General features: G+C 39.8%; 1 protein-coding gene and 1 long non-coding RNA gene across 4 annotated transcripts; one reads left to right on the forward strand and one right to left on the reverse strand.

Moving 5' to 3' along the window:
- Nucleotides 1–1493: 1493 nt before the first annotated feature.
- Nucleotides 1494–24138, forward strand: Zrsr2 (zinc finger (CCCH type), RNA binding motif and serine/arginine rich 2). 3 transcript variants are annotated; one of them, XM_087599593.1, is made up of 12 exons: nucleotides 1494–1560; nucleotides 1684–1859; nucleotides 2135–2214; nucleotides 3584–3665; nucleotides 5382–5490; nucleotides 6201–6287; nucleotides 10003–10041; nucleotides 10768–10886; nucleotides 16939–17152; nucleotides 20598–20653; nucleotides 21362–21471; nucleotides 23433–24138. In XM_087599593.1, the coding sequence occupies exons 2-12, from the start codon at nucleotides 1819–1821 to the stop codon at nucleotides 24119–24121; spliced, it is 1626 nt and encodes a 541-aa protein (XP_087455719.1). In that variant the 5' UTR covers nucleotides 1494–1560; nucleotides 1684–1818; the 3' UTR covers nucleotides 24122–24138. The 3 variants fall into 3 exon arrangements, with proteins under 3 accessions (XP_087455719.1, XP_087455720.1, NP_001414218.1); NM_001427289.1 differs by having other exon boundaries at nucleotides 1515–1859; XM_087599594.1 differs by lacking the exon at nucleotides 21362–21471 and having other exon boundaries at nucleotides 1494–1859.
- On the reverse strand, nucleotides 19213–19924 carry LOC147998195 (uncharacterized). Its single transcript, XR_015646525.1, has 2 exons — nucleotides 19795–19924; nucleotides 19213–19717 (listed from the first exon to the last, which is right to left on the reverse strand). It is a non-coding gene; the product is annotated as an uncharacterized LOC147998195 (long non-coding RNA).
- Nucleotides 24139–25295: the final 1157 nt, after the last annotated feature.

The raw sequence follows: 25295 nt of genomic DNA on the forward strand, positions 1-25295 counted from the left end.
GAAGGTTTTTCTTTTCCCTTGTGATGGTTTGAACATGCTTGGCCCAGGGAGTGGCACTATTGGAGTAGGTGTGTCACTGTGGGTGTGGACTTTAAGACCCTCATCCAAGCTGCCCGGAAGTGAGTCTTCCACTAGCTGCCTTCAAATAAAGATGTAGAACTCTCAGCTCCTCCTGCACCATGCCTGCCTGGATGCTGCCATGCTCCCACCTTGATGATACTGGACTGAACCTCTGAACCTAAAAGCCAGTCCCAATTAAATGTTGTCCTCATAAGAGTTGCCTTGGTCATGGTGTCTGGTCACAGTAGTAAAACCCTAAGACAGCCTTGTTTCTGATTTTGGATGTATACAACAAAGTCTGATTATTAGCAAGGGTTTCCTTTTTTGTTTTGTTTTTGTTGTTGTTTTTACATTTATTTATTTAATGGGGGAGTGCATGCCAAGAGGACAATTTGTGGGAGCCTATTCTCTCCTGCTATATGGGTCCTTGGGGATCGAGTTCCGGCCCTCAGCATCTTTACCTGCTTAACCATCTGCCGGCCCTATTTTTATTTTTTCTTCCTAGATCCACATCACCCCTCACCTAGGTTATTGTGATACAGTATTACCTTTTTCTTGTCTTTTTTAAGCGAAGTGTCAGGTAGCTCAAGTTGGCCTTGAATTCTTTAAATAGCCAAGGTTGACCTTGAACTCCTGATCCTCTGGCCTCAGTTTCTTAAGTATTGAATTAGGTGTGAACTACCCTGTCCTGCTAATTTAATCATTTACATTGCAGAGTACATTTTACCCCTAATACAAATACCCCGGGAGGCTGCCACAGTTTAACATTTTCTCATTGCATATGCATATATTTTAAAAGGTTTATTTTGTGTATGTTCATCGCCTGCTTGCAGCACAGGATCCCCTGGAAGTAGAGTCACAGACCGTTGTGAACTGTCTGGTGGGTGCTGGGAACCAAACCCGTATCTTCTACAATAGCAGTAAAGAGCTCTTAACAGCCCAGTCTTCTCCAGCCCACCTCCCCATTGCAGAAAGGCATGGGGTGGCAGCAGCCATTCTCTAGATACCCTTGCCTTGCACTTTTATTGGGGTTACAAAATTCCCTGCTTCCCTGCACATTCCAGTTTCACCTCCAGGCACCTTCGCTTGTTTTTTTATTTTTTATCCTTTCCTCTCTTGGTAAAGACCATATTCCTTCCAAGTTCAACTCCAGCTCCAGCGGAACAAATCCCCTTCACCTGCACTTTATGTGCGTCTCTTTCTGCTTCTCAGGACTAACCACCAGCGTAACAAAACCTGACTCCTTTGGAACCAGAGCGGGTGGGCTTTACAAGGAGGAGGCGGAGTCTTAAACTCAGTCTGGGGCGCTGATGGGTGGAGCCGCGGAGAGAGGCGGGGCCTAGAAGCACCTCCCAGGAATTTAGATTAGTATTTTAAGGGGGTGGAGCTAGGCCTTAGCGCCTTGAATTCTGGGCAAGGGGTGGTGCTAAGGCAGCCGGGAGGTCCTGAGGAGCAGAGGCCGGAGTTTCCGGTGGTGGAAGAGCTCGGGTGGCCGCTTTGGTGAGGAGATCTTTCCTCAGGCCATGGTACCTGGCTGACTAGCTGAGGCAGGAAACCTCCCTCTTTCCTTCTCCGGTCCGCCGTGGTGACTGCGGCGGCTTCATTGAGTGTATATTTTCTCAGGCCTGGCTGCCTGGCTGACTAGCTGCAGGAAGAAAGCCCCTTCCTTCGGTCTCGGGCCGGTCCTGGTGGCTGCGCTGAGTGGGCTCCCGAACACCAGGGAGGCTGCTTCCACTCAGAGGAGACAGCGACGGCAGTATGGAGGTGGTGGGGCCTACCGCGGTTCCACAGAAACTGAGGTACAGGAGGTGACGAGTTGAGGCGATCAGAGCCTCCGCTGCGCGCGTGGGAACAAATATTAATCCGCTCTCCCTGGCTGTCCCAGGCTGCCGGAGTAGTTCAGGGATGCAGGAAGGGAGCAGGAGGAGGGTTGGGGAACGAAGCGATGGTGGCTGGAAGGTAGCACGGATAGCACGCTTCCTTCCTCCGCCTCCAAGCGCTGTCCTAGGTAGGCCTGAGCCGGAGGGTGGCGGGCACTCACTCTGTGTGTTATGTGTGCTTTTCAATTTTCCAGCCGTAAGAAGTACATGGCTCTCCGGAAGAAGGAGAAACGTAAGAAACGACGGCAGGAGCTTGCTCGTCTGAGAGATGCAGGTAGTAGAGGCCTTCTCTGTTCTGGATATGAAATTGCTCCCTCTATTCCTGCCCCGCCCCCCCCCAATATGGCCGCAAACATGCTGGCTTTAAATTCACTATGTAGCTGAGGATGACTCTTTGAACTTCTGATCCTCCTACCTCGGTCTTCGAAGTGTTCGGGTGACAGAGGTGCAGCGACCATGCCAGGTTGCATTGGATCATTTCATGCATGCTAGGCAAACACTCTACAATTGAGCTACACCCCCAGGCCATGCAACTGCGCTCTCTTTCCTGCCCAGACTCGAGGTATAAAGCTCATCTATGTAGCCAACCACCATGCATTTTGGCCCTCACATGACAAAACCCGATATTTGATGTGTTAGATCTATAAATTTAGTGGATGTGTAAAATTAGATGTTTATAGAATGATCGAGCACTTATAAATGCAAGCAAGTGGGTTGAAGTCAAACAGAAGTACTAGATTAAGATAGTTGCCAGCCATACCACGGAGACTGTGCTTAATAGTACTTGAGAACTAGTTCAGGAGAGGCAGGGCTTAACATTAAGGATGAAAAAGAAAAATAACAGTAAACTGTTGTTATTGATGACAAATTCCTCCTCTTTTAAGCCTGAAGCTGATCTGTTGCAATTTCTTAAGCTCACTTCATTTGTCTCCTCCCACATGTCTCAACTGGTAATCCTTTAATTAATTGTTCCCCATTCAAATTTGGACTGTGACTAGAAGGTATAGACTTTTCTTCTATTAAAACTTTTTTTGCCAGGTTTTTTATTTATTTTGAAAAATATTCCAGTGTACACAAAGTTGAAAAAAATAGAACACTTAAATATCTATGAGTACTTCCTATAACTTTGCAAAATTGTTAAATATTTGCAGGCTCTCCTTCCTTCTTACTTTCTCCCTCTTCCTCCTCTCCCCTTTTTGTTTTGTTCTGAACCTGTTGTACAACCATGTCATTAGTATCATTACGGAACCATTTTTTTTAAACCTAATGTGAGGCTAGAGGGATGGTGAAGAACACTTAGCCAGTGCTGTTGTAGTATATGCCTTTTATCCCAGCACTAAGGAAGGAGACTCAGGGGGATCAGAGTTCAAGGCTCAGCGTCTATGTGGTAGCTTACAACTACTATTCTTTTTAAGATTTTGTGTTTTGAGATAGTATCAATAGCCCTGACTGTCCTGAGAAGCAAACTCAGAGATCCATTTGCTTCTGCCTCCTGAGTGCTAGGATTAAAGTCTTTACCACTATGCCTTAATTTTAGTTTTTTTTTTTAACCATATTGTAAAGGTTAAATATTTATATATTTTTCATGAATAATGACCAAGGATTGTGAGACTTCATTTAATAAAACATTTGAATTTCTACAGAACTGTCACAGAAAGAAGAGGAAGAAGATCCTCTTGGTGAAGAAAAACGATTAGAAGAAGAAAGGTTGTTGGAGGCAGAGAGGTCAGTACTAACTGAAACACTTAAAGTAAACTTATTTTATTATAAAATTATCTGTCTTTACCAACTTGTAGAGGCTTTTCATATATAATCTTGTAAAAGATGGGTTTTAGAAAATAACCTCTTATAAACTAAATCCCTCCTGACAGGCTAAAGTTAGGGTTTTTTTTTCTTTCTTTTTTTTTTGAGACAAATCTAGACTAGACTCCAACTCAGGATCTTCCTGCCTTAGCCTACCAAATGCTGGAATTACTGGCATGTGCCATTGTACCTATTTTGTTGTAGTTGTTTAGTAGAAATATTTTTATTGCTTTTGCTAATTGGTAAATAAACATATGTATATTTTAGTGTTGACATAAAGACCTAATTCTAATGACACTATGGCATATGTTGTATGGATGTAGCATAATTGTTTATTCATAATTTTTAGTCTTTGTAGCTCACCAGAGTGGGGATGGTATGGTGTTGAGAGCTGCTCTTGCTATGGCAGCAAGAACCATCTAGAAGTAGCTGCTCCAATTGTGTCTGTAGTCAGGGAGCAGGTACTTAGCTTCATTTTTCCCTTTCCCTTTACTACTCAGCCAAGAACCCCAGTCCACAAGATGGTTCATTTAGGGTCAGTTTTCCCTCCTCAGTTAATACTCCTGGAAACTCCCTCAACAGATATGATCAGAGCATAGGTGATTGATTACAAATCTAGTCAAATGAAGGTTTTCAATGAGAATCTTGCACTGTTGGATGTCTGGGACTTATTGATTTAAGGTAACATTACCTTTTGGGGTGGGGAGAGGAGTTGTTGTTTGTATGTTTGTTTTATAAGCTCAAATTAGCTTAGAACCTGTAATCCTGCCTCATCTTTTCAATTGCTAGGACCATTGGCATATACCACCTGGCTAGTCTGTGCATTTTAAACGTTAGTTTTCTGATTAGGCTCTTAAAAAAAAACTGGCATCTTTTTCTATAAACTTTAAGTTTATATTCTATAGAGTCAAGGGATTCCTGTGATTTGCCTTTAAACAATTAAACCTCTGGGAAAATGTTTTGTGAGTTGTGAGCATATCTTTAAAAGAAGGAAAGAAGGCTCACTGTTTCAGAACACTTATTTTGCTGTTTCAGATTATCCAAGTGTGGTTCCCAGCACACACATGGTAACTCACAGTCATCTGCAACTCCTATTCCCTCCGTCTTTTCACCTCTTCTGCCCACCAGGCATGCACATGAGACTCATCTCTACCTGCTGGCAAATGTTCATTCACATACAAATAAAGCAGAGGTTTTAAGACAAGATGAAATGGAATTATAAAATCAATTAGTAAATGTACATTCAGCCAGGTGTGGTACACAACTTTCATTCCAGCACTGGGGAGGCAGAGGCAGGTGGATCTCTGTGAGTCTAGCCTGGTCTACAGTGAGTTTCAGGACAGCCAGGGCTACACTCTGTCTTGAAACAAATAAAAAAAGAAGAGGATGAGGAAGAAGTAATGTTTGTGGGAAAAGAATGCATACGCATCACAGATGCAAATGCTTATGAAAGCTTGAAGCAGTGATCATAACTTATTTTTGCCCAGGAAGATAGTTGTTCTTTCAAGAGCCACACTCCCTTCTTCACTGCTTTGTAGAAAATATGTCTGGATTTCCATGTCATATATGGGTTCCCTGTCTTCTCTACATTCTACATTAATTCCCATTTGTTTTTACTGACTGTCATTATATTAACAGGCAAAGATTACATGAAGAATGGTTGCTGAGGGAAGAGAAGGCACAAGAAGAATTCAGGGCAAAGAAGAGAAAAGAAGAGGCAGCTCGAAAACGGAAGGAAGAACTAGAGGTAGGGAATTGAGTATCTAGTTCACTGAGTGCTTAGCTGAACTAAGTCTCTTTAAGAGCTGTTTGTCAGGAGGTCTGATTGATGGCTCAGAGGTCAAGAGCACTGGTTACTCTTCTAAACAACTTGGATTTGATTCCCAGCACCTTCATGGTGGCTCACAACCATCCATAACTCCGGTCCCAGTGTATCCAATGCCCTATTCTGGCTTTCGAGGCACTAGGCATGCATATGGTGCACACATGTAGATGTAGGCAAAACACCAATATACATCAAGTAAAATAAGATTATTTAATAATAAAAAAACAGGTGTTTATTATGGGGTTGAAGCGATGGCTCAGTAGTTAGGAACACTTGGCTGCTTTTCCAGAGGACCTGGCTTCTGTTCTCAGAATCCACATATGAGCTTCAGCCTGTATGCGCAGGGACACTCAGACAAATAAAAAGACAAATAAAATCTTTTAAAAAGTTGTCTTTCTTGGAGTATAGAACTCAGTTACAGAGCTCTTGCCAGGCATGTGCAAGGCCTCGGATTCCTTCCCCAGCATGTGTAAACAAAAAGAGAGCTACATTAGTTAACAAAAAAATAGAAACTGATATTGTCTCTTTTTCCAATGAACAATCTTTCTAAAGCTTTTCAAATAATGACTCTGTAAGCCATGTGTTTTTAAGAATGGATTAAAAAATATTAACCTTCTCTTTTTCCTTTAAAGAGAAAGTTAAAGGCAGAATGGGAAGAACAACAGAGAAAAGAACGAGAGGAAGAGGAGCAGAAACAACAAGAGAAGAGAGAAAGAGAGGTGACTTCTGTCATAGGAGGATAGAACCCTGCATATCTTCTTACTGTGCACGTGTGCATGTAAAGGATTTGCAGATTCAGCAGTGCGTGTTCAGGGCTTGCACATGGTTTTATTTTTTGCTCATGCTCTGTTCATTTGGAAAGAGTCAGTTTTTGTTAGAAATACTACATTAGTTTCCAAATGGTTTTCTTCTTTGTGTTGTGCAATGACAGATACCTTTACCCAAAGTACCTTACTGTTTATGTTAGAGATGGGTGAACATTTTCCTTAAGTGGTAGATCATATTTTAGGCTGTGATGTCTGTATGGCTTCTGTGTACATCTAGCTCTGCCAGTATACCTTTAAGCAGACATAGATAGTATGTCTATGAATGGATGTGTCTTTGTTCTAGTAAAACATTTCTGTAAACTGGGCAGCTAGCCCTGCTTTTCACTCTGTACCACTCTATATCAAGTGTTACCTTTTCCTGTGGTTCTGTTGTATATGTGTTGAATTCATCATAGAAGAATAGTATTGTGGATAGTTCCCATACTTACTTAATTCATAAGAGACTTAATAGCTAATGAATATAGCTATTGATAGCAAGATTTAGTTTAACAGACATTAAGGAATTAAGAAATTATTTTGTTATTACATCCTGGTATGCTATCTAACTTTATTGTCAGAGCAAATGACAGTCATTTAAGAAATTCTTTGAGAAACCTGTGCCCACTGTAGGATACTTGCTACTGTCCTTTTCTTACATGTTTTTCTCCCTATCTCTTAATGCTTATGCTTAAATCTTTGTTAAAACCTTTCCTTAATAATCCCCACCATTGCTTAAAAAAAGAAATTCTGTATTGTATATGTATATCTCGTATACATTTTCTGGGATTCTTTTTAAGATTGGTTTGTTTTGCTGCTGGCCCTCAACAGTGTATTTCAAATATAACACACACAGTTCATCTTGCCTTGACTGGTTCATGAGGATATTGTTTCCCTTTATCATCACTGAATTTAAATGCGTGACATTCCATAGTCATTCATCTTATAATGAGGAGAGATATGTTGATGTTCTAGGCATGGAAAAGTGGCAGCAATCTCCACAATCAGGTTTGTGTCTCAGGTGGCTATCCAATGCACATTTTTGGCACCATTGTTTGAGCACTGCCTTCAGATGAGGCACCATCCAGGGGCACAAAAATTGTCTGGAATGTTATACTTTACAAAGATGAATCAATTCCTGTTTTTTTCCCCCATTTTTATTAAATTGGGTATTTCTTACTTACATTTCAAATGTTATTCCCTTTCTTGGTTTCCAGGCCAACATCCCCCTAACCCCTCCCCCTCCCATTCTATATGGGTGTTCCCCTCCCCTTCCTCCCCACATTACCACCCTCCTCCCAACAATCATGTTCACTGGGGGTTCAGTCTTGGCAGGACCAAGGGCTTCCCCTTCCACTGGTGCTCTTACTAGGCTATTCATTGCTACCTATGAGGTTGGAGCCCAGGGTCAGTCCATGTATAGTCTTTGGGTAGTGGCTTAGTCCTTTGCAATTCCTGTTTTAATAGTAGATTATTCTTCAACTTTCAGGGATCTGATAAAAGCTAAGACTTCTTCTGAAAGTGTTTCTTTTAAAGGGAGTTTGGTTAAGGCAAAGTGGGTAAAAGGAAATCCATTCTAAGCATATATAAAGGAATACAAGATGGTGTGTTTCATTTATGTGCTTGGACAGAGACAAAAAGCAGTGAAAAGCACACAGTCTTAGCTCTCCCTGAGTGATTTTCCTGGATGGGAGGTAAGTCAGCAGAGCAGATCATACAAAGCTTATAAAAAAAAAATCAAAACTAAAAGGACAGTGGTATGATAGAATAATAGGGGTCAGGATACTTATTTGAATTGCTGGCCAACAAAGTTCCTGAGGAAGTGATGTCTGAGATAATTAGCCCCTGAGTGTAGAAATATTGGGAGGAAGGGCCTGGCGGTACCTGAACATTTGAGACTGGGGCAAGAGCATGGGAGACAGTAGGATGGAGCTTGGAGATACTAGGAGGATCAGAAGGGGCAGATCATAATGGAAAATAGATTCTTATACAATACATCCTTACCACAGTTTCCCCTCTATCTACTCCTCCCAGCTACCCCAACCTCCTTTCTCTCCAGATCTACTCCCCCTGTTTCCTCTTCAGAAAAGAGCAGGCCTCCAAGAGAAAACAGTCAAACAAAATCCAAACAGAAAAAAATCAAGATACGTTAAGACAAGTTGAAAGCCCTCATAGGAGGAAAAGAGTCCCAAGAACAGGCAAAAGAATTAGAGATACACCAGTTTCCATTCTGAGGAGTTCAACAGGAACACCAAGCTAACAGCCATAACATGTAGAGGACCTGATGCAGACCCATGCAGGCCCTGCGCTTGCCACTTTAGTTTCTGTGAGCCTAGGTTGTGGTGGTGCATACTAGTAGGATTTGCTGAAGGAGGCAGAGGCAGGAGGATTAAAAGCCTCTTAGATTTAAAGGAGTTTGGTTTTATTTACCATACTCTAATGAGAGTTTTTAAACAAGGAGTGACTTCAACCTGTTAGTAATGTTACTTTCAACAGATTATCCTAATTTTTCTACAAAGAACAGGGGCCAGAGAGAAAATTGGATAACTGATTATAATTTGGGTGATAATGGTATTTAGATGAGGTCAGACCTTCAAACAGGTAATAGGACTCTAGCTGGCAAATTCTGTGGAAGGAAGAAGGAGCCATGCTAACGTTAAGGTGTTTTGGTTTTTTAGTTTGTTCGTTTGTTTTACACAGATGGGCAAATGGCAGGAAAGGTTCCTGAGGATATTTAGGTTGGGTGCTGGGGGTGAGTGGATGGAGGAAATGAAGAGGTCTGTTTTGTGAGTAGGGTATAGCTTAGTGGTAAAAGTAGAACCTTCAGTTTGATCTCTAACTCCCAACGAAAACTAAACCCAAAAGAACCTCTTTTGATCACATTAAGCTACAATGACTCTCTTGGTGTTTTATTTAATTTTGTTTTGTTTTGTTTTGTTTTTGAGACAGGGTTTCTCTGTGTAGCCTTGGCTTGCCTGGAACTTATTTTATAGACCACGCTGGCATCAAACTCATAGAGATCCACTGTCTCTGCCTCCGGAGTGCTGGAATTAAGGGCATGCACCACCACACCCAGCTGCTACAATGACATTTAAGTTGCCAGAACGAGACAGACTTACTAAGTAATCCACTAGACATACTCATATGTATGGTTTTGAGGCATTAAGGAAGCTAACTTTATATGTATTTAAAACAAATTAGTTAGAGGTTTATTGAAGCCTTGTTGGACTTCCTATATAATTTTTCCTAAGTCCTAATTACTACCTCTCAGATGTCATGTTTTTGCTTCTGTTAAATATTTGTGATGTTTAACCTAACTTAAAAAATAATCATTAATATTTCACAAACCAGAATGTGGTATTTATGTACAAATATGTTGCTAAAGCTATTATGACTTAAACATTTGCAATGTGCTCTATTCAAATTTTGTATTTGAATAAAAGTTCTAAGCTATATATCTTTTGAAAACTTTTTAGGAGATATATGCTTAGAAAGGAAATCAGAATCAGAAGCCTTTTGTATGTGTGTTCACGTGTGTGTTGTCATATATGAGATTAATAACTAGAGAAACCCAACATGACTTAATCTGACATCCTGGTTTTCATTAGTCCTATGTTTACACCACTTATAGGAAGCTGCGCAGAAGAGGCTGGATCAGGCTGAAAATGAGGTATTTTCAAAAACTTCCAAACTAGCAGTGGCACATTCCAGTCATCCTACCCCTTGGGAGGGGGTGGAGGTGGGGCTGAAACGGGAGAATGACTACAAGTTTGTGGCCAGCCTGGGCTACGATAGAGAGACCATTGCCTTAAAGAATAAATTTTGAGATCGAGTGATATTTCATTAGAAAACAGTAGTTTAAATAATTTGACTTTTGTGGTACGTGGTTTTGATTATTTCTGGATACCCAGAATCTCATTTATAACCCTACAGTTATATAACAACAGAAGACAATTGATGTGTTTGTTATTGAATCATCTCATGGGCTATACTTGTATCAAGTACTTAAAATGTATGTAAGTGACATCACATACTACTGGTCCCAAATGGCTAGCTAACCCACCTTGATTCAGAGTAATTTGTACTTCTTTCTGGTGGCTCCCTACATCCATGGACCCTTTTGAGAATAGATGGACAAAAGAAGACCTTTGTGACTACGTCTGGTAACATTAAGTGAGTCCCCCACCCCCCAATCAAGAAAAATGAGTAGGAGCCAAAATAGAAATACAGCTCATGTTTCTGAAAATTGCCTATAAAGTCTTGATTCCTTATTGAATTTAACTACACATGTCTATATATGAAACCATTTATGTTCTGATTAAAATAATTTGGCTACTTGGAGAAACTCTTTCATGGACTTTTACATCACCAGTAAAGTCATGGTTGTTTTTAACAGTTGGAAAATGGTGGCACCTGGCAGAACCCAGAACCGCCCACGGATATAAGAGTACTGGAGAAAGATCGAGCCAACTGTCCATTCTACAGTAAAACAGGAGCTTGCAGATTTGGAGATAGGTAATGGATTTTGCTTTGTGTGAGAATGAACTATGGAAAGTGTCGGGGTTTTGGAAGAGGCATAGATGTTAGTCTGATATGTTTATAATCAGGTATGTGGTACTCCCTTGCCCTGCTTACTAAATAGGCTTAACTGAGTGAATCCTTTGCATTCCATAGCCTTGGAAGACTTTTTTTTCATTGAAAACAGATTTTTTTCATATAATATATTCTGATCATGGTTTCCCTTTCCAAAATCCTCCTAGATCTTCACCCAGCTCCTTATCTACCAGAATTCACACCCTTCTTTCTCTTTCTCATTAGGAAATGAACAGGCATCTAAAAATCTAAAATAAAAACAAAACAGAATAGGACAAAATAAACAGAAAAAAAACACACACACAGATATACAGACACATTCTCACATATAGAAATCCCATGCATAGCATACACATATATGCATATACACACATAATATATATGCAAATATATATAATATGCAATATATATGCAAATATATATATGCAAAGGACCTGTAAGGGTTAAAAAAACAAAACCTAAACCAACCAACCAAACAACCCCAAACCAATGTCCGAAGTATTATGAAACAAAAAAAAAAACAAAAACCCTCTGAAAATACCATTGGGATTGTTTTATGTTGGCTGCCTACTGCTAGGCATGGGGGCGGTCCTTAAGTGTGGTTTGTATGCCCAGTGAGACTTTAGGAGGACCATTTGCTTGTTGGTTTCATCCATGCTCACATGAGTCCCAGGAGGACAACTTGGATAGGGGAGTTACATATTGGAAATGATTAGAATAGTCAGAAACATCTTTTCAAGAGTAAACCTGTCTCCTAAGTAGTCCTTTCCAATTTGGCATGGGTATAGGGATGTTTATGAACGATGGTATTGTAGCAAGTAGAGGAACAGGCTCTTAATTCTCTGCTGTCAGTATGTTCAGCCTTAGGAATGGACTCCTTGGGCTTTGTGGCAGTAAGAAAGTTTACTTAAACTCTCTCCTTCTTAACTCCTTCATCAATGAAATTAAAATGATGCATAATCTCACCTTTTCGAGGTGACTTGGCGACTGAGCTGAGCATGGTGAACACACAGGGCTGGGTGCATGGCTCCTGAGTTTTCATCACTTTCATTGTTCATTATTTTTGTTGTTACCATTGTCATTTTTTGATAATGGTCATGCTTCCTGTCATCCAACTTCTTTTTTAAAGGTAAGATACATAGAGATGTAGTATTGACGTCTTCAGTTATTTAGCAAATAGTTGAAACCTACTATATGCCAAGTAATGATGTTTTATACTATGACTTTATGTATAAATCAAAGTAAGCAAATGCTTCCTAACAACAGTAAGCAGATCTGTCGGAGACATAGTCTAATTAATATTCCCCACTCTGTGGGAGAGAAGTGTTATCTGAATCTTTGTCTTTCTTTTTTTCTTTTTTTTTTTGTTTTTTTTTTTTTTTTTTTTTTTTTTTTTTGTTTTTGAAGTCTTACTGTGTAGTGGGCTTGGAACTTGTAGAGATTCATCTCCTTCTTCCCAAATGCTGAGATTAATGGTGTGTGCTACCATAGAGCCCAGGCTGGCTTTGAACTCTCCATGTAGCCAAGACTGGCTTTGGACTTTTGATTCTAAAGTGCTGAGATTATAGTTGTGACCACCATGCCAGCTTATTATTTGTTTTTTCAAGAGCAATAGCTTTAGGCTGGAGAGATGGCTTGGCAGTTAAGAGCATGTGCTACTTTTCCTGAAGAACTAAATTCAGTTCCCAGCCTCTGTATCTGGCTTGGCAGTTAAGAGCATGTGCTACTTTTCCTGAAGAACTAAATTCATTTCCCAGCCTCTGTATCTGGCAGCTCCAGGAGATCTGACACTTGTTTGACCTCTACAGGCAACTGTACTTATGCATACCCCCGTAACACACACAGATACACATAATTAATCTTATGTGTAATTAATCTTTTTAAGAACTAAAAGACAATAGTAGTTCCCAACCCTGGATACATAGTGGAATCATGTAAAAAGGAAAAAGGCTAAACAAAATCACATCTCACTTCAGATTGAGTAAATCAGAATTGTAGAGACATGTGAGAGTTTTGAGATGCTTTCATGTATTTCTGTGTGTTCCAGAATTAATGTATAATATGTAATACCTTGTAGATTGGATGGCTAGAATTGTAGATTGTCAGCATATCTGTAACTCGGAATCTGGTAAAGTAGAAAGGGCTTCTGAGAGTCTGGGGAACTGAGGGAAGGAAGCTACCTTCCTTTACATACCTTTAGAAGTATTTTTCTAAAAACAATTCAGTCTCAAAAAGAAATAATAAAACATGGTTTAAGAGCCAGTGAGATGTCTCTGTGGGTAACGGTGCCTGCTGCAGAGCCTGCTGACCTGACTTCAATCCCTGGATCTCCATGGTGAAAGGAGAGAACTGACTCCTCCTAGTGGTCCTCTGACTTTCCCATTTGTGCCATGGCATTGTGCATCCACACACAAAATAAATAATGACCTGGATGAAACACCTCCCACTGAAGAACAATGGTGGACAGATGGCCTAATGAGCCCCAATTTGGTTCACATTTGCACGGGTAGTTGAACCAAATTGCCTTTAAGGTTTTCCAGCTGCTCTTCTTTATGATGTATTTCTAACACTGCCTTGAAATGTAAGATCTGTGAAAGCCAGATTCAGGGTTTTCCTGTTGGGTATGAGAAAAGGATAGGTATATTAAATAGTTTTATGAAAACTGATCCTTGTGAAAAATGGAGTGGCCTTTCAGGTTCTCAGATACTGTCTCTCACAGTCATTCAAAAAAAAAAGACCAAAACAAAACACAGACAGTAATCAATTACTTATCCATGTCATAGGCATATGGAATTTTTACCATCACAAACTTCAAAGTGTGAGAACAACTTGGCTATTTGCATTGTTCAAGTAATGAGTTGAGGCATAACATTGTGTGAACTCAGTAGTTCTGAAAGCCAAAGCTGTCTTTTCAGACAAATACACTGTTCTGCTCCCCTTTTGTAGAGAGGCCAGGTCACTTACTTCAAGTGACATAACTGGGTCATCCGCATTACGGTTGGTGATGCCAGAGAAACATTTCCACTGCTTTTTCTTTCTTTCTCTTTCTTTTTTTTTTTAATGAGGTCTTAATCTATAATCCAGGCTGAACTGGAATTTGTCCTGAGTAGCTAGGATTATAGGCATGTAAACACCATGCCAGGCAGAGAAATATTTCCTTAACCTAAGCATTTTTTAGATGTTTACTTTTGTTAAAATTTTTGGTCATAGTTTATTTTTTACTTGATAACTTCATGTCTATAATGTATTTTGATCATATTCACCTCCATTACCCTCTTACCCCCAGGATTCCTTCTTTCCAGTACATCTTCCTTCTCTTTTAATGTCTTTTCTTTTTTAAATAACCCACTGAGTTTAATGAGTGTTCCTTGCATATGCACGAGTGTGATGTTATTTACTAGATTATTGGCGAATTACCAGTGGCAACATCCCTAAAGTCCCCTCTCCCCAGCAGCTGCTGACTGCCATGTCATGGCCTTTAAGCACCTTTCCCCTATCTATGCTAGGATATTGATGGGCTTGATTGCCTTGCTGTGAAGAGACACCATGCCCAAGTTACTCTTATAAAAGAAAGCATTTAATTGGGACCGGCTTACAGTTTCAAAGTGTGTAGTCCATTATCATCATGGTGGGAAGCAGATGATGGAACATTAGCTGAGCACTTTATTTCCTGATCCAGAGGCCACAGGGAGGGGCATAGCTGATATGGGCTTTTGAAACCTCAAAGCCCATCCGCAGTGACATACCTCCCCCCTATGAATCCACACCTTTCTAATCCTTCCCTAAACAGTCTACCAACTAGGGACTAGACAGTCAAATACATGAGTTCATGGGGTCCATTCTCATTCAAAGCACCACATGTTTCAAAGGTAACCATAGTTGCTTTGAGCTCATGAATGCAATGGCTATGTTGTATCTAGGAAACAGTGTTTCACAATGTTCAATTCCATCCACCAGCTCCTATATTATTCCTTTCCTTCTGTGATGTTCCCTGGGCTTTGGAGCAGTTTAGAGGTGAGCATTCAACAGGCACTTATTCTTAGCACTTTGGCCAGTTATTAGCCACTGTCCATTACAAAAAGAAGTTTCTCCAACTAAGGTTGGGAGCAGCAGTAGTTAGGTGCTAGGCCACAGAGATACCTTAATTACAACTTTGTTGTTGCTTTGCGACAGGATCTCACTCATCATGTGTGGCCCAGACCTTACTGTGTAGACCGGGATAGCCATTGTCCAGACCAGAGCCATTGTACCCTTTTTCCACTTCTTTCTCTTAAAAGTTTGTCTTACTGATATCTAATTGGAACCCAGGAAAATTTTATGTAGGACTTTGAACTGTGTCATCCCTCCTACTGTTTCACTTTCAGGAGAAGGGAGTAAATAAGAAAGTGAACTCATAGGATTTTTAAGAAATTACTCGGAAATAGTGTAGTTAGCTTAACCTTGTTCCATTTTAAACTATGAAAAGAAATTGTTCTTCACAGTTATTAGATACCTTCAGTGAATCAAAATTAAGTTATATTTATTATAGTCTATAATTCACCACATGCCAGTCACATGACTTGGCAAGGTGTGCTGCTTTAGGGTTCAGCTGCCTTGGTGGATTAGATTCTTTTCTTTTGCTGGGGTAAAATATCCAGCAATTTAAGGGAGAAAGTTTACTTGGCTCATAGTTGCAGGTTTCCAGTCATCACTGTGGGGAATTCAAGGTAGGAGGCACTTGAAAGCAGCTAGTTAAGAGCGGAAAGCAGTGACTTAATGCATGCAAGCCTGTGCTATTTGACCTTTTCACAGTTCAGGATCTCCAGGATCCTCTGCCCAGGGAATAGTCCCACTCATGATTAAGGTGGCTTTCCCCACATCAATTAAAGTACCAAGGCAGTCAATGCCTCACAGACATTCTCAGAGGATAACCTTAGTCTAGATAATCCTTTATTAAGACTCCTTTCTCTGATGATTCTAGATTCTGTCAACTTGACAGTTACTACTAACCATCACACTTTGCAAAGTGAAAAAGTACAAGTACCATCAGCCCCACCAGATTGTTAAGGATAAGAGTGGAAAAAAATATTCAAAAATGCATGAAACTTTAAAATGCTGTATGTAGATAAAATGACAGTACTCGAGTAACTGGAAAATTTTAAATTACTATATTGTATCTTTTAAAAGTAGATCTTTAAAATTCTATCTGTCTATCTATATCATCTGTCTGTCTGTCTGTCTGTCTGTCTATCTCTTTTTGAGGTTACCTTATAAGACCTTATATGGTTGGCCTGGAACTTACTCTGTAGATCAGGCTGGCATGGCATGGTCCACCTGCCTCTGCTTCCTTGCTGGCGGGATTAAAATGTCTACTACTGTGCCCAGCTTAAAAAGACATTATTGTATGTGTGTATGAGAGGTGTGTGTGCGTGTGTGTGTGTGTGTGTGTGTGTGTGTGTCTGTGTGTGTGTGTGTGTGTGTGTGTCTGTGTGTGTGTATGTGTGTGTGTATGTGTGTGTGTGTGTGTATGTGTGTGTGTGTGTGTGTGTGTGTGTGTGTTTAGGAGGGGGATATGGAGATCCAGGGATCAAATCCAAATCATTAGGCTTATGCAGCAAGGGCTTTTACCCACTGAGCCATCTCACTGGTCCAGATCACTAAATTCCATAGCTATGAAAATTGTATATCTGTCACATGACTGGGCCTTCCTTTGCTCAATAGTTCAACATAGAGAAATCTCTTTGAATGTATTCAAAGGCTCCTGGGTGGTATATGGCCTTGGAAACCATTCCGATTCTTGTATTTCAATGAGAAACCAGCCAGTTTTAGAACATTTTTCTTGGGTGCTGTAACTGGGCTTTTAAGCAGCGTTCATTGTCATATAGTTAAATCTAAACAGCTGTGTTACTTGAGTCTTGATCTTGGAGTTAATGGTATGCTTTTAATGTGTGATTTTGTTATTGGACAAATGAATTCATTTTTCTTTCTTACGCAGGTGTTCACGTAAACACAACTTTCCCACATCAAGTCCCACCTTGCTGATTAAGAGCATGTTTACAACGTTTGGAATGGAGCAGTGCAGGAGGGATGACTATGACCCTGACTCAAGCCTAGAATACAGTGAAGAAGAGACCTACCAACAGTTCCTAGACTTCTATTATGATGTCCTGCCTGAGTTCAAGAGTGTGGGGAAAGTGATTCAGTTTAAGGTGTGCACAGACGGGGACGCTCGCTGGGTTGGGGCTGACACATCTTCTGAAATAAGCATACACGGGCAGAGCTAGGGCTCAGGCTCTTCACTTCTCATGTTCCATATAGTCCTGCTCTGAGGCTGAGCATAGTTAACTTGGTAAACTTTGCTTGGTAAACATCACTTGCTTCTCTTCCTTTCCATTCCCTACCCTGGGCAATGCTATGCAGATACATTAGACATCATAAGCAGTGTTGCCATGTTTTCTGAATGCTAGAGCCTGGGTTGGAAAGGAGTCTTCTTCAGTGCCTTTGTGTTGCAGCTCTTTCCAGAAGTTGAATTCACTGTCAGGCCTGCTGTACCTAGCCATCCAAGCCTTCACTTAGCTGCTGTCTGTGATGGACATGGGTCCTTTCCTTTCCTCGTTCAGCACCTCACCCAGACATGCTATATATACCAGCATTCAATTTCACTCACTGAGGACAGTGAGATGTGTCCCCTGCTGTTCCAGGGACTCAGTGGGTAAATCCTAACATATAGAGCTCTTACCTTGTCTGTGATTTAATCATATCTGAACCTGAATGACTTTGTTATGTGAGAATAAGGGAACTATCCCTTATTTTAGAGAAAAGTAGGAATAAAGCCATGGGTCTTTTTTCTTGCTGTCAGAAATGAAAGTATACAGTTGGACTAATCAAGTGCCATAGATATTCAAGAAATATAAGATTACAATCTGCTTTCCAGACTTAAAATATATTCTTTAAAATTTGTTTTCCAAAGAAGGGGAAATAGAATATAACATAGTATTATAAAAAGAAAGGAGGAACTAGAAAAGGGGGATTAAATGAGGAGGAAAATAGGCTTTTTGTTTTAATAACATTTTATTTTAAAGGTGGTGGTGGTGGACACCTTTGATCCCAGCACTTAGGAGGCAGAGGCAGGCAGATCTCTGAGTTTGAGGCCAGCCTGGTCCTCAGTATGAGTTCCAGGACAGCCAGGGTGTACAGAGAAATCCGATCTCAAAAAAAAAAAAAAAACAAAAACAAAATATATAATAAATAAATAGATAAATAAATAAATAAATAAATAAATAGCAGATAAGCAAATAAATAGGCTACACAAAGAAATCCTACCTCAAAAACCCCCAATAAATAAGTAAATAAATAAATAGCTAATAGATACAGTTTAAATTTCTTTATTTTTCTTTTTTTTTTTTTTTTGGAGCTGGGAAAGTTTAAATTTATAAAAAGTAAAAATTTGTTTTCCTCTTGGGCTGGAATGATGATGATTCAGTGAGTAAAGTCACTTGCTACCAAGCCTGACAGACCTGAATTCAGTCTTTAGGATGGTAAGAGGAAGAGAACTGACTGTTGTAAACTGTCCTCAGACCTGCACATACACGTACAAATAAACGTAAAAGAAATGCTTTTTTTAACTTTTTATTTCTGTGGCATGTCCTTTCCTCCCTTCTCACTCCTTTGAGCAAAGCATAAGCACTAAAGTGGAAGCGCTCGCTCATGCCTGCACTGTTCACATGGCAGCAAACACCAGCCAAGGAGGCAGTGTGCTTTGCTCTTCTGATAGATGTCACTTTACTTCTCTGTGCCTCTTCCTAATCTCAAGTGACACTGGTTTACATCAGTGGTTTCCCACATATATAGCCCTTGGATCCTGCTGCTTCTGTGATGTAGCAATGTACAGGCTGGGCAAAAGTGCAGTAGCACTTTTTATTTTGAGATGGGCTCATTCTGCAGCTCAGGCTGGCCTGGAACTTGTAGTAGTCCTCCTGCCTCAGCCTCCTTATTACTAGAATTTTAGACATGTGCCACTAATCCTGACTGTATTAACTGATTTTTAAGGTCCCTAGACATGGGTGACATGGACTCCTGAGGCCCTTTAGTCTTCCTTCTAAAGATGGCATTACAAATTGAGTAGGATCCTGTCCCGCTTTGGGGACATCCTGAAGCAAAACAGAATAGCTTCATTTTGAAGATAAAAGCTAAACCCTAGTAGGAATATTTAAGGACCTTTTTATATGTCATTTAAGAATTAAATTTATAATTTTTGAAGGCAATGATCAATTATTTATCCTTATAGTAGGAGTAACACATATGAACATGAGGTATTACTCTCAGCTACATGATATAAATTCTACTAATACCAGATCAACTAGTAAAGGTAAGCTGAGAGCAGCACATGTACAGCATAGTGAAGTAGAAACTCATAAATCAGCATGCTCCTGTTTAGGCAGACTAGAGAAGGCCTTACATCTACAGAGATGGCTTTGTAAATGGGAGCTTGCAAGCACTGTGGATAATTATGAGCAGGTATATAAATATGATGATTTGATATGTATAATATATAGTAGTTGAATCATTAAGCTTGTATCATGTGAAAAAGAATAAAGAATACTATCTATATAAAAATTGTAGAGCCAGGCATGGTAGCACTCTCCTTTAATCCCAGCACTTAGAAGGAAGAGGAGGATCTGTGAGTTTTAGACCAACCCAGTCTACATAGTGAGTTCTGGACAACTGCAATTGAGTTAACAAAAACAAATTGGGAAAAATCTGGACATACTTTGCTGGTATTGCTTTGTACCTTTAAAATTCTGAAAGTATTTTTGTGAGATAGACTTTCTCTACAGAATTTTAAAGGTACAAAGCAATACCAGCAAGTGTGTCCAGACTTTTGACATTGTGACATAATGCCGTCTATAGAGTTCATGGCCTAAGAACTACAATTGTGTTAACAGAAGCAAAAATAAATTGGAAAAAATGTATAATGTTTTAATTAAGTTTATGATTTTTGTGTTTGGCTACATTTCTGTCAACTCATAGTCTACAGGAGGCTACATGTTGGCTATATATTCAGACACACTTGAATATTCAACACACTTGAGATATATATATATATATATATATATATATATATATATATAAAACTTTATATATATTTTGGCTAGTATATGTTTATGTATATGATATATTTTCTGGCATATATGTATGCCTATATGTGTACATGTATCTGTGAAAGTCTATATATATATACATAATATATATTCCAAATAGAAACATATACATACATACATACACACACACACACACACACACACACACACACACACACACACACACACACACAAAAAACAAGTTCTCTTAACTGCTAAGTCATCTTTCTAACCCTTGTATTCTGTTTTTATGTACATTTTGTGTACATGTTATGAAACCTTTTATACTTAATAGGGCTTACAAAGCAGCAGACAAGGATCAACAGAGACCATGCAATTGAGGTCTGTAATGTTGTTAGGTACTTAGATCTGCCTTGAATTAGGAAAGTGTTGCCTGTCTTGGACTCTGAGGGACTATTTGCATGGACAAAATGCAAATTGCTACTTTTGAATACTTGTGTGTGTGTGTGTGTGTGTGTGTGTGTGTGTGACAGAATTCTTCTTTGTTCCTTAGGTTAGCTGCAACTTGGAACCTCATCTGAGGGGCAATGTATATGTTCAGTACCAGTCGTAAGTATTATGAACATACACACATCTTCATGTTTCACCATTGTTTCTTTGATGTCTGTCACTGAATATGTAGCTTTCCTATGCATGATACTTTTCAAAATGTCAATATGAAGAGCTCATAAACAGGCAAGATTTGAAAATAATACACTTTTATTTCATTCTTTGTGTATTTCTGTAGTTTTGATTCTTTTATATAGTATAATCTTCATAACTAAAATAGAAACTGAATAAGGGCTAGTTGGAATAGAGTAGAAAATATCAATCTAAGGTTCAAGGGGTTAAAGCTCCAAATAGTGTGCATTTGACCAGATAGCAGTGTAGTTACTAAGTCATTCCTGCATGCATTGCCGTTTCTCTAAGCAATGCCATGGCTAATGGCTTCCACTAGCCATTGTAGTAAGAGCAGCAGTCCTAGCTGAGAAAACATAGGTTCTAACAAAGGGAAACACTTTTGCAGATTTAATTGTCAAATCTTGCAGATTAAGAAGCCTTAACTCTAGCCAATTTCCATGTGACAAAACTTTTCAGAAGTCAATGACAAAGGCCTCTGAATAAACTAGAATGTGGGAATCTGAATGCTCTGAGGACTACCTAGGCAATACAAGAACTGAATTCCTACAGTAAGTGGACAAGGGGGCTAATTCAGAATAGGTTTGCTATGCTTATAAGAGTGACTATAAAGCACACCCTTTGATTTTTGCTTCCAAGGGAAGAAGACTGTCAAGCAGCTTTTTCTGTTTTTAATGGACGATGGTATGCAGGACGACAGCTTCAGTGTGAATTCTGCCCAGTGACCCGGTGGAAAATGGCAATTTGTGGTAAAAGCCAATGTAGTGGCACCCCTCCCCCATGGCTGCACTATACAAAAGGAATCTTCATAGGAAGAAAACAATATTTTAAAGGGATGAATCACAGTTTTTGTCTCATACCACAGATGAGTAGAATAGTTATATAAAGGACACCACAGTTTAGATCTGTAACAGGCCTTTGGTCACTATATGGATGAAATAAATGCCTGAAGTCACAATATATTGGCGACAGAATTCCAACTTGAATGTCAGTCTTCAGATCCTCAGTCTTGGGTTCAGGGTGTGACAGTGCAGCATCTAACTAAAGATACCCACATTATCCATGTTGTGGTTTCAAAGGTGTTTTCTAATCATTGGCTTTCCTCATTTGAGCTGTTTGTTTCAGTCTCGATCCATAAGGAATCTTCCATCATCACCACCACAAACATTACCTATGGCTAACATTTCCCACGTTACTTGAAGTAGGTGTGGATCAGTTTAGTTGTACATTGGGTGCTCTCAGTTAAACTGACTCAGCTGAGAGCGGCTGCCAAACCAGGAAATGAATCACCACTGCAGAGAGTAACCAGCTTCTTTGAAGCTCTTATCATTTTCTGATTTCTAAAAGACTGCCTAGCTAGATCAGTCTGGAAGCTCCCCAGCTGAAGAGGTGTGCTTCTGCCTTCTCCCTGGGTTTTTCTGCTCTTCCTTCCCAGGTGCTTAAAACTTGAGTAAAAAATATATAATTTGTTAAGCAAGTCTAGATCTTTAGCAGCCTTCTCTCGATGGATGTTGTGAATTAACAAACACTTACTATGATGGACCTGGATGGTGCCACCTTCTGTTCCAAAACTTGTCTAGGGAGGCCAAGACAAAAGGGTTGTGAGCTCAAGGCCAGCTTGAACTATATAGTGAGACCTCTTTTTGAAATAAATAAACTAATTTATTAATTTAAATAGTATTTTTAAAAAAGGAGGAGCTGGAGAGATGGGGATCTGATAACCTCTTCTGATCTCTATGGGCACCAGGCATATACATGGTGCCCATACATAAATGTAGGCAAAACACTGATACACATAAAATAAACCTTAAAAAGGTTTAAAAATAAATTTAAAAAATTGGACAGTGATGGTACACATCTTTAATCCCAGCACCCTTGAGGCAGAGACAGGTGGATCTCAGCAAGTTCTCGACCAGCCTGGTCTATAGAGGGAGTTCCATGACAGCCACAGAGACCTTGTCTTGAAAAACAATCTCTCTATATATAATAATATGTGTAATTTTCGAATTCCTTGCTTAGGAAAATGAAAACCACCATTATACCCTAAGATTAAGGTTTGGGCAAATAAACAAGATGGTAGTGTGTTTGCTTTATAGGCAGTTAGTTTTGCAAGTTTTTAGAGATGCAGTGTGATTCCAGTGATATGCTTCAGTATAACTGAAACCTCCAAAACAGGAGTTTTATTTTATTAACAACAACAACAAAATATAAACAGCTTTAGTATCTTTCTTGTAACTAATAACTTTTTTGTCTCATTATTGACTTCTGGTATATCTTCTTTAGAGAGATCTCTATTTAGATAGCTACCCATTTTTAACAAGTTACATCTTTTTATTATTCAGCTATATAAGTTCTTGATAGATTCTCTATACTAGTACCTGATCACAGAGGTCATCTGCAAATTCTTTCAGCCACAGAAGTTCCTTTATTTTGTTCTCTTTCTTTGTGTGTGTGTGTGATTAGAGATAGGACCTCATGTATCCCAGGCTGGCCTTAAACTCACTATGTAGCCCTGGCTGACCATGAATGTACCACTATGCTTGGGTATTATGTTATTCTTATTATGTAAAGAACATTGAAGGATTCCCCGACCTATGTTAGACCTTCTTCAGAGTAGTGTATGCTTTCAGAAAAAAAATTCATCTTCAGACTTCAGAAAAAGCATTGTCCTGTACAGTGATAATCGCTGCTTCTTCACTTGTCCTCACAGGCTTATTTGAAGTACAGCAGTGTCCAAGAGGAAAGCACTGCAACTTTCTTCACGTGTTCAGAAATCCCAACAATGAATATAGGGAAGCTAATAGAGACATCTACCTGTCTCCAGATTGGACCAGCTCCTCCTTTGCTAAGAGTTCAGAGAGGAGGGAAAGGGCCAGTCACTATGATGAATACTATGGCAGGTCAAGAAGAAGGAGGAGTCCGAGTCCGGGCCTCTCCTACAAGAGAAATGGTGAGTCTGACAGGAAGAGCAGTAGTAATCACAGGGTGAAGAAATCTCACAAACATGGAATGAAGAATCGTGAGAGGCACAGTTCTCGGAGTAGAAGAAGAAAAAGAGATCACAGTCTAGGCCCCTGGAGCCAGAGCAGGAGGAGCCGCCATAGCAGGAGCCGCAGTCACAGTCAGAGCCGCAGCAGGAGCAGCAGCCGGAGCCGCAGCTGTGGCCGTGGCCGTGGCTGGAGCCACAGCCGTAGCCACAGCAGAAGCCGGAAACGAAGCCGGAATCGGAGCCGGAGCCGGAGCCGGAACCGGAACCGGAACCGGAACCGGAAACGCAATCAGAGCAGGAGTTGGAGCCATAGCCATAGCCATAGCCGGAGCTCATCAAGGTCCAGAAGTCCTGGCAGGAGGAGGTCAGGTAGTAGAGACAAAACCACCCAGAGTCCCAAATCTAAATAAACTTGGTTGTTTTTAAACATGTCTCTTTTTTTTTTATGGCAGCTACTCACCTGTATAGACTGATGATGCTACCCAAATGCTATGTAAATCATACTTTTTGATAAATTATACACACACACATAAAATTATTTGTAACCCTAATCTTGAGAACATCAGTTAATGCTGCCTTGCCCGCCCCCCTCCTCTCTATCTGTGTGTGTGTGTGTGTGTGTGTGTGTGTGTGTGTAAGTGTACCATAACAAGTGTGGTACTTTTAGAGGTCAGTTACACAGTGGGATCTAGGGATTGAACTGAAGTCATGAAGCTTTTACACCAAGGACCTTTACTCACTGAGACATCTTGCCAGCCCACCTTTTTTCTTAGGAGTCCATACCCTTTATTTTTGCTTTATGCATATGGGTATTTTGCCCGCATGTAGCTATGTGTACCATTTGTGAACCTAGCGCCCATGGAGGCCAGAAGAGTTTGTCAGATCCACTGGACTGGAGTTATAGATGGTTGTGAGCTGTCATGTGGGTCCTGAGACTTGAACCCAGATCCTCTAGAAGGGCTCTTAACCACTGAGCCATCTTTCCAGCCTGACATACTTTATTTTTTAATTCAAAGGTTGCATATAGCTTTGATATTTTCACTCAATTGTCTCATTTCATTAATCTGATTCTTAAGTTCCAAAATTCTTATTTTTATGTACTACATAGAGTAAGTGCATCTACCAGTGGATTTGACAATGTTCCAGTTGTTGGGTTTTTAAAGGTGACCCTCTTAGATTTCCTTAATGATTTCTTAGAATAAACTATATCAAGAAAGGTAATCTAAATTTCCTTTCAGGAAGACTATAAAAAAAAAGTCACTTTAACCTTATAGCTCCCACAGCATAGAATTATTACTTTGATATTTGCTAGCTTGGCAGGTTTTAGGTATTGAAGTGCTTGTTTTTATTATCACTATTTTTTTTTACTTACCATTTTTCCTATTAAAATATTGTATTTTATCTTTTCTATATGTACAAGTTGATTTTTCTCCTCTAAAACTTATTTCTTGTTTCAAAGTGTTGAAGTACCCATTTCTATACTTCTCTTTCCCCATATCTAGAGTTCTGCCCTCTCCTGGGGTCTGTCAGGTTACATCTTGAATAGTGTGTTGTGAAAGATTTTTATAGAGGTAAAGGAGTTTG

The sequence above is a fragment of the Rattus norvegicus genome, chromosome X, assembly GCF_021556685.1.
Source record: "Rattus norvegicus strain SHRSP/BbbUtx chromosome X, alternate assembly SHRSP_T2T, whole genome shotgun sequence".
Taxonomy (NCBI): Eukaryota; Metazoa; Chordata; class Mammalia; order Rodentia; family Muridae; genus Rattus; species Rattus norvegicus.

Bases quoted from the DNA above. Each gene is read 5' to 3' on its own strand.
- Zrsr2 (XM_087599593.1), top strand. From the start codon at position 1,819: ATGGAGGTGGTGGGGCCTACCGCGGTTCCACAGAAACTGAG. The intron at 2,215-3,583 runs GTAGTAGAGGCC...GAATTTCTACAG, and splicing joins TGCTCGTCTGAGAGATGCAG to AACTGTCACAGAAAGAAGAG. The intron at 10,042-10,767 runs GTATTTTCAAAA...TGTTTTTAACAG, and splicing joins TGGATCAGGCTGAAAATGAG to TTGGAAAATGGTGGCACCTG.